Genomic DNA, 14,456 nt, shown 5'->3' with positions numbered 1-14,456 from the left:
GCCAAGAGGCACAAGTGTCGGCCTGTACTAGACTCTAAGCTCGCCTGCGCGCGGTGGGCAGGCTCGTAGATGGGCAGCCTTAGCGCGAGCGTGTGCGCGGTGGACAGCAGCTTATCATCGCGGTCGTACTGCATGGCTTTGCCCTTGAGTGCGCGCAGCACGGCACTCACTTCAAACAGCACTTTATCCTCCTCCTGCCGCTGCGCGCGTTCCTCCTCCGTCCAGTCGGCATCTGTGATGCTCGGCGGGTAGCTGCAGGCCACCGCGCCACTGAAAACGCCGCCGTTCGACAACCCTGTCGACGCCGACGACGCGAGCGAGCCGCGGCGCAGCGACGCCATGGACGACACTTCCGTCACCGCAGACGCCGTGGATGGGGGCAGCGGGGTTGCCGCCTGTACCACATTCGGGATGCGGTAGCCGGCGATGAGCATGTTCAACACCGCCTCTGTACGGAGCACGGCCACCTCACTCAACACAATCTCTAGGCGTGCCTCCAGGAGCTTCGCCTCTGCCCCCGCAGCAGCCATGGAGGACTCCGCAGCACTCAGCTTCTCCTCAAGCTTTCGCACCGACATCGGTTTCTCCAACGTCTTCTGCAGTGTGGCCCACTCCACTCCCAGTGTGTCGCGCTCACTGGCAAGTCGCTCGCTGCGCGTTACATACAGGGCAAAGTTCTGCCACAGCGCAAAGTAGCGGCGGCGCAGCTTCCACGGCTGAACCAGCGACGACGAAAGCGGCTCCACCACAGCCCATTCCCGGTCCGCCGCTGCGGAGGCGGCAACGCGCCGACGCTGCCGTGCACACACGCGCCACAGGTCAAAGCAGCGGCGCCGGCGCGCGTGCGCCTGACTGCTTTGCGTCTTCTCTGTCAGAAGCCACAGCGCTGTTGACTGGGTTGCGACCCGCGTCGCTTTCCGCGTCAACTGGGCCAAGGTGCAGCTGGCTGGGGTGTGGGAGCTGGCGTTCATCGACAAGAGCAGTTTGTTGAACGACACGCACTGGCGCAGACGCACCTGTCGGGCTCGAAGGAACTCACGCCAGCGGCTGTACGCACAGGCGAGCCGAGTGATCTGCTGTTGCCTCCCCATGGCATCGGCCACCAACGCCCACACGCGCCGGCGTCCCTCACGCACCTCGCTGCAGACGGCGAGCAGCACCACTTCACTTGCCTGCAACTGCACCTTCCGCAGCACCTCGCTTGCAGATGTCCTCTTCCGCGCGCGCGTCCAGTTCAGCCACCGTTGCGTATAGCGACCGAGCAGCGTCATCGCGCAGCTCTCCGCTCGGGCTGCAATGGCGCCCTTAGAGTCCGAGCGCAGCGCGCGGCGCTGGGCCCACTGCCGCCAACGCGCAAAGACGCAGTACGACTGCCGGCGCACGTATTCACGCTCCAGTACGAGCCCGCAGCGACGCATGTCGGACAACTCCATCTCCTCCAGCATGTCATTTGCTGCCTGCCTCGCCTGCTTGGCAAGGTTGCGTGCCCGCTGCTGCTGGAGCGGCTGCAGTGAGACAGCCGCGTTCAACTCACGCAGCGACGGCTGGCCCACGCGATAGCTCGTGGCGGTTTGGTTGGGGCCGTGCGCCATGGTGGTCCTATCAAACTGAGCAGCACCCATAACAACCGACGACAGGCCGACGCTGCCGTTCAGTGACGTGCCCGGCGCCTCCTCTCCACGCACGACGGCCATCCACACGAAACGCCGCATCGGCGTCATGCGAAGCTGCACAAAAGTGGAAGAGAGAATCGCGTACGGCGACTGCATCTGGGAGAGCAACGGCAACTCCGTGCCGTGGGTGTCGTACACAGCGAGACCGCCGTCTAAGAAAGCGGTGTAGAGGCGGCCAACGCTGGCGTCATACAGCACGCTCGAGAGCGGCATGCGGCGCGACGAATCCAATGCACGAACGTACTGGCCAGAAGGCAGCGCAAACACCTTCGCTGTGGCGTCGCGCGAGGCGCTCACGAGCAGGCGGTCCTCTACCACCGCGAGCGCAGTCACACACTCAGTGTGTGCGCACTCGATGGGCCAGTTGAACGCGGTGACCGCGTCGTACCCCGCAGAGATACGCTGCGTAAGCTGCATAGATGCCGCCGAGAGCAGCACGCGTTGCTGGTACAGGCGCAGCCACGATTCCAGTCGCTGCTCCAACGAACTCGCGAGCCACCGCGTGCGCACCGGTGTCGACTCGGCTTCCAACGTCGCACTCTTCGTAGTCCTCTTCTGTGCCCCTTTCTTGTGCCTCGCCCACATACCGGCGGCCGGGGCGGCGGATGCGCTTTTCGCTTTCGTCTTTGTCGCCGCCCTTCCGCTGTTGGACGAGGCGACGCCGGCACCCCGCTTAGCTAGGAGGCCCTTCGCCCGCTTCTTTAAGCCGCGCTTGAGACTGCGCGGTGTGCGCGACGTCGCAAAGGATCTCCTGCCAGCATCTCGGTAGCGACCGCCCGCTACAGCAGCAGAGCCTATCATCGCCCTCTCGTCGTCTTTGTCCTCCAACTCGGCCTCCTGCTCCAAGCCGCCGCGAAGCGGTGACATGCCGCCCTCGGGGTCCACCAACACACTGCCCTCACGATACGCACTCGACGTCATGCCCGTCTCCGTCGGCTCAAATGGCCCGACCTCCGCTGAGGGCATCAAGGGAGACGCCGACAGCGATGACACACGACCGCCACCGTTAGCGGCTTTAGCCAGGAGACGGGCGCCACGCATGGCAACCGGCACTATATGGGCACCGGCGCGTCTGCCTAGAGAGCTCTTCTTAATCGCGCTGTGGCCCTCCCGGAAGCGGTGGTGGCGACCGTCTGCGACGGCTGGGGGTGTGGAAAGACGAGGCGGGCCGACAGCCGCGAAGCCGCTGGTACTCGCCGGCACCGAGGTCAGCGACGGACGCTGGAAGACGCGTGGCGAGGGCACTGCAGACTTGCCGGCGCGCACCTCTCGACCCGTCGCTGCCTCTGTCTCTCCTCTGTGCAGCCCATGGAAAGATACCGAGATGCTCGCGTGCCCCGCCGCAGCAGGGGCAGCTGTCGATGCCACCACCAGCCGCTGCAGCAGGGGCGCCGCTGCGGCCACGTCCATCTCACTGACTCTCTTAACGGCATTCGCTCGCTCCTCCTTTGTAATAGCGAGCTGGTCGCCTTGCACCGCGTCCCACATGCGCAGCGTTCCGTCGTCAGAGCCGCTGAAAGCGTACCCGCCAGTCGCGGTCGCCGCAAGCGCGCCGATGCTGCGCAGATTGCCCTTCAGCTTGTGTAGGTAAGACATGCTCGCGGCTTCCCACACCGCGATGGAGCGGTCGAGTGAGCCTGTGAGCAGAAGCGACTGTGTGGGGGTCGACCCATGCTTGCCGTGCGTCTCCGCATCGGCACCGGTGTGCAGGGAGAAGCGCGGGGCGCCTTGCACGTGGAGCAGACACGTCACGGCAGCCGTATGTGCGCGATGCTCCGCCGTTAGCTTCATCGTGACGGCATCGTAGACGCACAGCGTACCGTCCGTGTATCCGGCGACGACGCGGCTGCCGCAGACTTCCGTCAGGGAGGTGATGACGGCTCGAGGGTCGCGGCGCGGAAGACTCGCCAGCACTTGATTGGGGTTCGCCATGCTACGCACCTCCAGTCCGCCATCCTGCTGAGCCAACCACAGAGACGTGTGCAGACCCGATTTCACCAGCGGCTCCATGTTCGCGGCGAGCAGGCCACAGTGGGCAGCGAAAGATCGGCGCTGCAAGCCGGCAGACGCCGTCGCCCCTGTCGAGCGTACGAGAGCAGACGCCGACGAAGAAGGCACAAGACCGCGCGGGCGCGCTCCGTTGAGGAGCGACAAAGGTCGGCCCCGACCAGCGCCGGGCCCCGCCGTCCCACTGCTGGCCATCGACGCCCCAGAGCCAGACACGCGGCGCCCCAATTGCCGCGGAGACCTACCCGGTGCAGTGAGCGAGGAAGGATGACCGGCCGCCACGGCGTGAAGAGAGGGCACGTCAACGGCATGCTGCGCCTCGGTCTCGACACCTTGCGCGCACCCGTCAGCAGCGGCGGAGGGACTCGTGCGGCCGCCCTCAGCGGTCGCACCGGCGGCGGCGGCGGCGACGCACACCGATGCCGCTGCCGTCTCCTCATGCGTTTTACCGTTGCGCACGTGCGACGGCGTGGAGCCGTCGATAGTGGACAGTGCGGCAAGTTCATGCGACGTAGCGGCAGCTGGCGTGCGTATCACCACTGGAGTCGCACAGCGGAAGCGTCCAATAAAGCTGCGCTGATGGGCTAAGTTGAGGTAATCCGCCTCCTTGCTCGACGGAAGCGGACGGAGATGAGAGAAGCTCGACAACCTCGGCGACGAGAGGGCAGCAGCGGGCTGTGAAGACAAGGAACCGGTGCGACCCCTCGCCACGGTCGTCGAGTGGCTCGTGGCACGGCTCTGGAACGACTGCACAGACGGACAACGCCCAGAAACGGACCAGGGGGCACTACTACCCGGCATGACGATCGCTGACGCCACAAGAGGACGTTGTTGCGCGACGGAGTCGGAGACAATGGTGGACACGGCCGTTGAGTCGCCGTCGAGCGAGTTGCCGCTTCTCCCCGACGGCGGCGGCGGCCGGGAAGCCATGACGTGGCCTTCCGACTGAACACATGACTGCGCCAGCGAGGCCGATGTCAACAAAGCAATCGGCACCACTGCATCCTCAGCGTCTGAGACAGGTTCCTGCGACGGCAGCCCCTGCGTGCCTGTGGGGGTGGCGCTGATCGGCTTCGAAGGCGAAGCAGAGGAAGCGGGCACCTCACGATGCAAAGCCGGCTGCAGACGCGGCGCTGTCGTGGCGGACCGCCGGCTTGCTCTGCCTCTCCCCACATACGACGCAGTTGGGCGCACTGAGGTCCGTCTTCCTTGGGAACGACCGCGGCCACCGACGCCTCTCTGTGCTGCTCCTTGAGTATCATGACACAATGATGAGAGCCGCATTGTCGCACTCCCACAGCGATGGAAGAGCCGAGTCCGCTGTACGTCTGTTGGCGTGCGTGTGGGTGAAGACGTGTAGGAGAGAAGGGAGGGGGCGCGGGGACTGCCCTCTCGCGGCAAAGTCACGGATGCACCCGAAGACACACCCACGCGGGTAGCGACAGGCACACAACACCGAAAACGTCAAAAAGGCGAAGAAGACTGAAAATAAAGAGAACGAGGGAGAGCAGTGGAGGAAGAGAGGAGGTAGTGGTACACAACGAAGGCGGCGCACGGAACACCGAACACCGAGCACCGGCACGCACACACGCACACACACACGGAGAAAGAGAAACAGCGGCCGAGGAAAATCGAGGGTGCGGATGCGTGGGGTGGTGGAAGCACCAAAAAAAAAAACGAACAAGGCCAGACGGCAAGCAGACAAGAACCAGGAGAACGTGAGAAGAGTGCACACCCCAACTACAAAGTGACGAGCGGCAGAGAGCGACAACGTGGCGTCGTTATGTGTGCTCCTCTCTTTTCTCGAAGGGCTGGAGCAAGCCAAGAGGTGCTGGAGGGAGAGAGGGAGGGAGGGGGTTGCTTGTGGATATCTCTTTGACTTCTGATGCGGGTGCTGCGGTTGGCACGCTGGATGGCCATGTAGCACAGGCACACGTGCAGAGTTGAAGAAAAAAAGAGCGAACAATGACAACAGAGAACTACGCAGCAACGAAGAAGCGAAGAAAGCGAGTCCCGGAGCCGCTGTTTTACGAAGATGGCGACAACAAGGGGGTGTACAGACACCCTTTTCCTCACCTCCACAAACTGCGTCCCTCTCTCTCCGTCTTGCCTGTCTGCCTGTGTTCAGACGGCACGTCGGCGCCTTCTCCCGTCCACGTCGTCACGCACACACGAAGCAGATCTTCGCTGTTCCTTGGAAAAGGGGGGGGGGGTTCAAGAACAAGGGGAAAATAAAAGAAAAACCGAGCGTCTTAGCGCTGAGCGGGCAGGTGTTTCGTCGTTTTGGTCTGTCCGCGTGTGTGTGTGTGTGTGATTATGCTGATAAGCACTTGATATTGCGATGAGCGAAGGGACGTGGGCCGGGGGGAGAGCGCCTTTTGAGAATCTCTTCGAATGCACCTTGGGTGACGCCGCGCCCCTGCGGAAAAAAAAAAAAGATGAGGCCAAAATGGGAAGAAGGCGATGCGCAGGCAATGACGGCGGCTGATGGAGATAAAAAGCCACGGGTTTCGTCTACTTAGCGGTGGCGCGCATACAAACTACTGAGAGTGAGAGAGGAGGAGGGGGTGGGAAGAGGAAGTCCACAGGCGGAGGAAGAGGAGGAGAACACAGGCAAAATAAAACGCGCAAAGGGGAACAGCAACAACCACCAAGATCGAGGCAAGGAAACGAACACCACAGAAGGGAGACAGACGGCAAATGCAGAGAGGGGAAGCGAGGCAAGCAGCTATAAATTTATGTACGTTGGTGCGCGTGTTTATGTGAACGGTATGAGGAGGGAGGGAGGTGCGGGTGAGGGGGAGGGGTGGGTATGTCTATCGTTCACACGCTCGCCCTCTCACCTGCGAGAGGGGGACGAGAGGGGGTGGAAAGCAGAATGTGCACAAGTATCCCCACACCACCTCCTGTGAATCGTTCCTGTGCGGAGGGTCAAGATGCTCTTGACGCTGCTGTGTGTGCGTGTGTAGGGGAGTCGGTGCGTGTCTTTCTTGCGATGCCGTCCTCTCTTTCTTCATATCCCCTACCGGAACTAGCTCCCAGAAGGTATGTGAGGGTGAGCGACCGACCGAGCGAGCGGAGGAGGGTGGTGGTGGTGCGTACATGAGGGAGGCAGACGATTCCAGCGACAAGGACAAGCAGATAGAGAGCGTCGGGGGAGGAGTTGAGGAGAATACAAGCAAAGCAGTGGCTGAATGGAAAAGGAGAGAACAAGGAGAGTCGCCGTGGTGCGAACGAAGTGTTCAGACACCATGCGCCTCGTATACCCGTTGCTCACCATCAGCACAGCGCACGCCTTCACGGGCACACACACACACACAGCGAAGCGCAATGTGAGAAGCGTGTTGCACTACATGCTACATGACACACACACACACACACAGACACATGCACAGAGGAGAGTAAGAGAACGAGGAGGGAGAGAAGCATGCAAAACGCAAGGCCAACCGATCAAGCTCGAGGAACACAGGGAAGCTTCTTGCCACGCAGCCCTCCAATCTTTTGGACTCCGAGAAGTCCATTGTGCCGCGCAGAAGCTGAGTCGCGTCCTCGCTGGGCCTCACGCCCTTCCCTTTTCCTCCTCTGCGGTGCGCAGGTTCATGGGTGTTCGCACGTGTCTAATGGGGCGTAGACGTCCGGCCGACGTCCGCCTCTGCCGTGTTTGCACCGGCAGCGACCATTTTATGTCTGTTGCACCTCTGCCTATTTTTTTTTGTACCGTCCGTGTTACTCCCTCGCGTTGCCGTCAAAGCCGCTCTTTGCAAGCGTGGGTGAGGGTGGGTGGGGGTGTGTCCACTCCCCTCTGCCAGGAAAAAGAAAGTCAACTTCTCACACACATGCACGCAGAGGACAACACCCTGGTCGGGGGAAGGGAGAGGGAGAGGGGTAGCAGTCGACTGTGTTGCCAAAAAGACGGAAGTGGACGTCATGAATGGCAGAAACAAAACAAAAAGGGATGGAGAGACGGTTGGAAAGCGAGAGGGCACCAATGGGCCCCCTCGCGCACACTCTCCACATCGCCTTCTCCTGTCATTCCCATACATACGCGCAAGCGCAGGGACGACGGGGAGACAGATATCGATAAACACCGACGTACAGCACCGTTACCTTCAACGCAGGCAAACACGTGCAGGCATGCGCCTTCGCCTCCCTCATTTTCTCCCTACACATACACATCCCGCTGCCCAGTTGCTTCCCGTAGAGGAGGGAAAGACGCAACCTCATTATGGCCCAATGTGCGACACAGTCGCCGTTCCATCGGTATTGTGTGTGTGTGTGTGTGTGTGTGTTTGGCTCGCAGAAAAGAAGAAAAGGGAAGCCGTAGAAACGCTGCGCGTGGGGGAGGGGTGAGGGGAGGGCGCTGGCGTCGCTCTACCTCGCTCGCTCTGCGTGGGCAAAGGAGAGGAGAAAGCACCCGAATGAAACAGGAAAGGGACAACAGAAGCACAGGCGCCGTGTCCAGCGACACGGATAGCGAGAGGGTAGGGAGGGAAGACGAAGACACGGAGAGACATCAACAATCAAGCAAACACACCAACAAGCAGGTTAACAATAAGAGGAGAGGGGAGCATCGGCAGCAAAAGCAGTGTCTTTGCAAGTCAAGTCACATGCAACTCAGAGAAACAGCGCGCGCCTTTTTTTGGGGGGAGGGGGGCAGAAGTTATGTGCAGAAAGGTAGGGAGGCATGACCGAAGAGAAGAGCGAGCAGCAGTCACACCGCGGCGCCACCCCCCCCCACACACACACAGATGTGGAGAGGAGACGCTCACAAAAGCAGCACTCGCGATATACGTGCATAACTGTCATTAAGTTCGCCGTCACGAGTCGGTGAGACGTGCCGACGCAAGAATGGCGGCCGGCGCACCCGACGAGCTCGCGGGATTTTCGGTTGAGCGCGCACCTGCCGTTGGCTGTTTTCTCGCGGTAGTACCCTGCCTAGGGGCCGGCGCTGAAGGGTTGCAGCGCAGCCCACCGTTCCCGTCAGCCCCGGTGCATGCAGAGTCGCGCGTCGTAGCACCAATGCCGGAGACCGACCCTTCTCTCGTGAGCGTCGCGGAGGTGCCCCCCGAAGACTGTGCGGCAACGCTGGACGGCACAAGCGTGAGTCGCACGCCATTGTGCACCCGTGACGGCGCTGAGGTGGCGATGGTACTGTGTGGGTGTTGCCTTGGCGGCGACGGCTTCAGCACAGTCATGCTCACTCTTGGCACTATCCGTGGAAGCGAGCCATGACGCCGCAGGTCGGACTGGGAGTGGCTTGGGTCGACCATGCTGGCGTTCCTGCTCGGCATCGGGATGAGGCTTTCAGACGGCTGCCTCGATGCAGACGACATCAGCGGTGCCACGGTCGATGTGCCGCCCATGCTGCTGACGCTGCCATCATCTGGATCGAGGGCGCTGAGGCGGTGGCGCGGCTCAATGACCTCCAGCTCGGGCAACGGTGCTGCTCTGGGGCTGTCTGCAGTTTGGACCGCACTGGCAGGCACCGTCACAGCGGTTGTTTTGAGCGACAGACGTTTAGAAGGCGACCTCGCTGCCGCAGAATCCTCTTCCGCGCCGCTTGCCCCCGGCGGGCGAGGGTGTGCGGTAGCTGCCCCGCCATCGGCGCTGCCTAGCGCAGCGCATGTGTGGCTCAGCTGCATCCGCATGGGGATACCTGGTTGCAGGCGCCGCACAACGCGCTCACCAACCGAGGACACAGCTGGGCTAGTTTTTGGCTTGAATGTCTGGTTCAACATTGGCGGCGCCGCTTGCGGCGCTCCGGGCGGCAAGCTGCTATGTGAAGGGGCCGCGGAGGAGGCGCGGGAGCTTCGGGTGGAGCGAAGGAGGGGCAGAGGCCCTTTGCACGTCGTGTTGCGATCGATGGCGGGCATGTGCATCTCTGACTGCGTGGAATCCTTGTTATGGATCCTGCTGGTCGCCGCGGGAGTGTCCGTAGGCGCCGATTCACTTGGAGGAGCTGCAGAGGTGAAGTTAGCATCGCTGGCAATTACAGCGGCGGCCGCCGCCTCAGCCTTTTCCTCCTCCAACTTTTTGCGCATGCGCGTGTACCAGTCCTCCGTGGTGGCCGCACCTCCCACACCGAGCCACCCACCACCGTCCCCGCCGTTGGCGTTCACGGTCGTGCTCATGTTTGCGTTGGCACCGCCGGTGGCAGAAGCACAAAACGCCACGAGCCCACCGCCCCAGTCGAGGCCGCCAATGCCGGCCCACGCGCTTGAGTTGTTATTGTCTACCTGCGATGCGTCGGCGCCGACGGACGCGTCCCTCGCAGAGGGGTAGGAGGAGTTGTTGCGCATACTCGCCGCCGCCAATCTATCATCAACGGTCGTCGACCTCATCGGCGCGTTCAGCTGGCGCAGCACCTCGTCCACGCGATTGCGGTGCCGCTCTCGCAGCCGGATTTCCTCCTCGCTGTCGGTGCTGCTGCTGTAGCCGCCGTTCGGACTGAGTGAGTAGAAGCCGCTCGGCATGCGAGGCGGGTAGAAGGTGCCGCGGCGGGTGCTGGAGGACCTCTGGAAGGGGCTCCCGCCACGACTCAAAGCAGTAGTTCGGCGATCCATAGACTTGCTCAACGAACTGGCAGCGGCCGCGATGCGACTACGTGTTGCCTGCTCCGCCGTGGAGGGGCACCAGGGTGCGCCGTTGCCAGCCTCGCACCAGCCCTGTGAAGCGCAGCTCGACGTCTCCATCACCTCGAGCAGGGGGTTGTCCTCGGGGCGGCTGAATCGACGCTGCGCCCCGCTGGCACTGATATTGTGCTCTGACTTGCCGCTACCCATGTCAGGCACCGCCGCAGCCAAGGGAAAGTCCATGTCCCAGTGTCTCAGCGGAGAGTTCAAATCGGCTGGCGGCACACTGATGCGCACCACGTCGTCGTCAACCGCCGCGATGGAATGCGCTGACCCGACACGGCCGCCACCGGCGAGGGCACCCGCAGTGCTGTTCGTGGATCGCTTTTCTCGGCTGCTGGGACGTATCTTAGTGGCGCGCTGCGACAACGGGTCACCGCCGCCGGTGCTGGCGTTGCTTTGACTGCGTCGAAAGCTGTGTGTGCGAGAGCTGCGCAGGGAATGGACGTTCCCGTGCTGCGTGCGCCGCAGCAGCGCTACCTTGGCGTCTCGCAGGCTTCGCGCGTTCTTTGAAACATGCACGGAGGCATCAGGGTCACCCATATTTCGTGGCGTCTGTCCCTGGGAAGCGCGTGTGCTCCCAAGCTGGAGAAGGCTCTGACTTGCTGACGTGGAGAGAGAGCTGGCGCTGATCAGTTTCTGCCGGTGAGACCGATTCCGCAGAGTGGACGATGTAGTCGTCTTGTCGTCATCAGCGCCGCTGCAGTAAGATCGCTGCAGCCGGTTCGGACTGCCGTTTCGATTCGCCAGATCGGAGGACCCGAGAGGCACGAACTGCGCTCCGCTCGAGTCGAGACCCGCACCGTTCGTAGCGCTGCCGCCGTCAAGCCGCAGCGTCGCGTGCGGCGAGGCGCGGGACGACTGCGAAGCCAGCGGGGAGGCACAAAGTTCACGCCGACTGCGACTCTGAATGGTGCTGTTCACGGCACTCGTCCATGGTACGACACTGACGGCACCGCTGGGGCTGTTACTCCCGCGCCTGTGTGACACGGAGGCGGTCTTCGGCGACGGCGTGGACGGCCAGTCGCACCCACCGTCATCCAGGCGCATGTCCTCGCTAAGGTCCGCCTCGCCGCTGGTGTTGCCGGAGCGCTGAAGAGGATTGCGCGCCGCTGCGCCACTGGGAGAGGCTATTACGGTGCCCTGCGGTGCACCTCCCGAGCATGTCGTCGTTGAATGGGAGGTGCTGCTGACGGCGACGTTTTTGCGTGATTTCCCGTCACCTCCTCGGCGGGTTAGCAGCCCTGTCAACCGTGAGTAGCCGCGGCAGCTGCGGGCTTCTCGCTTGCCGCTGGAGGTGATGCTGGAGCCGTCGAGTCGCGACTTGCAGCCGCTGGCTTCACGTATTTGCATGGGCGAGATCTCCGTTGCGGAGAGCAGGCTCGAGGATCCGGCGCCGCCACCACCGACAACAATGTCGTCGCTGTTGGTCAGCTGAACTCCATGTCGGGAAAAGAGCGGGTTGTGTGGAAGATCCGAGACGGGTACCTCGGTGGACGACAGCGGGTGCAGCCATGACGCGGCACTACCCCTCCGCGATCCCGAGTGCCTTACTGAATCCTTGGCCAGTTGCACAGAATCGACCGGCAACGGCGACTTCCTCTTCTCCACGGCGCCAGAGGACAAAGCAGGCATCCCTTCTTGTTGCAGATTAGTGACGACCACTAAATCTCTAGAAACAGCCCTCCGTTGCTGCACAGCAGCGGTGTGGGTCTGCAGTATGTGTGCTCCGTGTGAAGGAGCACACAAGACTGACAAACGCGCGTGCGGTCGCCAGTATGCGCACACAGACTAAAGCACAACGAGAAACGGAGAGTGAGAGAGGAGGGAAGGGGAGGATTACAAGAACAGGAAGAACAACACAAAAAGAAAAAGAGCAGCGGTACGAGATCAAGGCGCTGCCACCACCGGTACAACGTTCTTTTATATGTGTGTTATCTTCTTATCTATGCATATATATATATATATATATATCTGCGTGTGTGTGTCTGGGTGTCTGGGTGTACGTGTATTGTCCAAGGCCACAGCAACGCAGAAGTGATAGCTGCTTCGTTTCCCGTTTTCGTTTTTTTCCTCGTTTGGGAAGCGAAGAGTGGGACGGGAGAAAATGTGGAGAGGCCCACACACAACACACAAACAGGTCGAGGAAAGATGGAAAAAGAAAAAAAAAAATACAGCAAAGCAAACAAAAAAACGCGAGGAAGTGACAACGTAAAAGAGAAAACGAAAAATAATAAAAATTAAAAAAAAAAGATGCGCCAGTCACAGGCAGTCGTGGAGGAGGGAGGAGGGGGGGGGAGAGCGAACGGCACAGGCGCAGAAAGGGAGAACAGCAGGAGACGTGTAACTATGCAGAAGAACGAAAAGAAAACAAGAGGGCGTGTGTAACAGTGAGCGCTACCGAACAGCAAAATATAGAAGGTCACATATACACTCACGCAGAGAGGTACATAGAAGTGACTCGGACTCAAAGGCCAGCAGAGCAAAGGCAGCCGAGAGAAAGAAGGGGGGGGGAGCGACTTGGCAAACAAAGCGAAAAGACGTAAAAAAAAAAAAAGAGGCGGCAACCACAACCGCGAAAGAAACAGCGTAAAAGCAACGGCCAATCACGGAGCTACGCGCGCGCACACGCACACGCACACATACACACTCAGCACACACACACACGTAGTGAACAAAATGGCAAAAAAGCGAAAGAAAAGAGAGCAAGCAAAAAAAAAAATGTGATGGAGAGACGGAGTGTGTGTGTGTGTGTGTGTGCCGATGAAGGCGAGCAAACAAACAAAAAGAAGAAAGACGGCGATGGAGAGCGAGGTAAGTAGGCCAGGGAGAGAGAAGGGAGGGGGAGAAGAGCGAGGTGCGCACGCTTTGGTGTTGCTATTTTTTTTCCGTCGTTGATGTGTTTGTGTGTGTGTTTGTGTGTGTGTGTGTGTGTGCGGGTGTGTCTTTTGTTGTTGTCTTGTGCGGGGGAAGATGGGGGGAAAAAGTGAGGTGCGGCAGACGGTATGATGAATACAACACCAATGAGGAAGACGAGGAGGGCACGCAGAGAAACACGAAAACACAGCGGGGAGTAGGGGAGGAAGTAAAGGTATAGATAAGGACAAGTAATGATAATCCGGGGCACGCGAAGAAAAAAAATCACGAAAAAGAACAAAAGAACAGTCAATGATTGAATCACATAAGGAGATGGAGGAGCTGAGGCGAACACGCGCACGCACGGTCCCCGCAAGCAAGACAGAGCCTGGAGACTTCTCTCACGATTGGAGGCATAAAAAAAAAGAGCGGAGAGCACGAGAATGCGCGCACACACGCGCATACACCGAGAGAGAGGGAGACACGCGCTCACGTGGACTCGTACTTGAATCGCTCACGCACTTCTGCCAAACCTCTCCCTCCACGTCGGGTGAAGAAAGAAAGGAGGGAGTGGGGGCAAAACAAAGAGAGAGCGCAGGCGCACGCACTCGGAACTTGAGGGCAACACAAAACGAGAAGGAAAAGAGATTTGATCTCCTTTCCTCTCGAGAAAGGATGCAGAACTACGCCTCCTCTGTTTCGCTGTTGCTCCCCTTCTCTCTGAACCTCGCTCACCGCACGAGCCTTCCCTCTTTCAGGCAGATGTGTTTCTCTTTTTCCGTCGCTAAACGAAGTGTATATACCTGCGAACACGGTGTGGGTGCGTGAGTGGCCGTGTTGTTGTCGTTTTCCTTGTTTTTTTTTCTAGTTGCTCTTATTTTCTTGTCTCTCCTAGCTCTGGTTTGTACCTGAATCGCCTCGTCCTGCCTTTCGTGGGTGCTGTGCAAGGTTGTGTGACTTGCCTAGATCGACGGCGGAGAGCGAAGAAGACAGCTAAAAAAAAAAGAAGAGGTGGGAAGGACGGGGGCGTTGCAGACAGTGTAATGCGTACTTGTCGGTGGTCGAACGCTGGACCCGCAAGCTCGATGTTTAGAGGAAGAGAAAAACGACAAACACGAAGATTCGGCTGCGCGCCACCTGCACAGGAAATAAAGAGCAAGGTCCCTTTTCGTTCCGAAATCAAGACGAGCACCAGCGAGCCGCGCAGAGTTGCACCACGCACCCCGCGACACAGACACACGCACACGTGATTATGGTAAGAGCACAACAGCAGAAACGAAGAAAAAAA

The 14,456-nt window shown here is 60.3% G+C and overlaps 2 protein-coding genes across 2 annotated transcripts in view; both read right to left on the bottom strand.

The window, feature by feature from the left end:
* LDBPK_190380 (hypothetical protein, conserved) overlaps positions 1-4,481 on the bottom strand; it is a gene marked incomplete at both ends in the record, with an annotated part of 6,057 nt that extends 1,576 nt beyond the window's left edge. The window contains one exon of the mRNA XM_003860169.1: positions 1-4,481. This exon is cut by the window's left edge and continues 1,576 nt beyond it. Coding sequence (XP_003860217.1) covers positions 1-4,481 — 4,481 coding nt within the window.
* A 4,016-nt stretch (positions 4,482-8,497) lies between these two features.
* Positions 8,498-11,947, bottom strand: LDBPK_190370 (hypothetical protein, conserved; the record flags this gene model as incomplete). The annotated part of the gene is made up of 1 exon (XM_003860168.1): positions 8,498-11,947. The coding sequence occupies one exon, from the start codon at positions 11,945-11,947 to the stop codon at positions 8,498-8,500; it is 3,450 nt and encodes a 1,149-aa protein (XP_003860216.1).
* Positions 11,948-14,456: the final 2,509 nt, after the last annotated feature.

Source organism: Leishmania donovani, chromosome 19, assembly GCF_000227135.1.
Source record: "Leishmania donovani BPK282A1 complete genome, chromosome 19".
Classification (NCBI taxonomy): Eukaryota; Euglenozoa; class Kinetoplastea; order Trypanosomatida; family Trypanosomatidae; genus Leishmania; species Leishmania donovani.
Note: the sequence above shows the minus strand (reverse complement) of the source record. Positions and strands in the feature narration are given on the sequence as shown.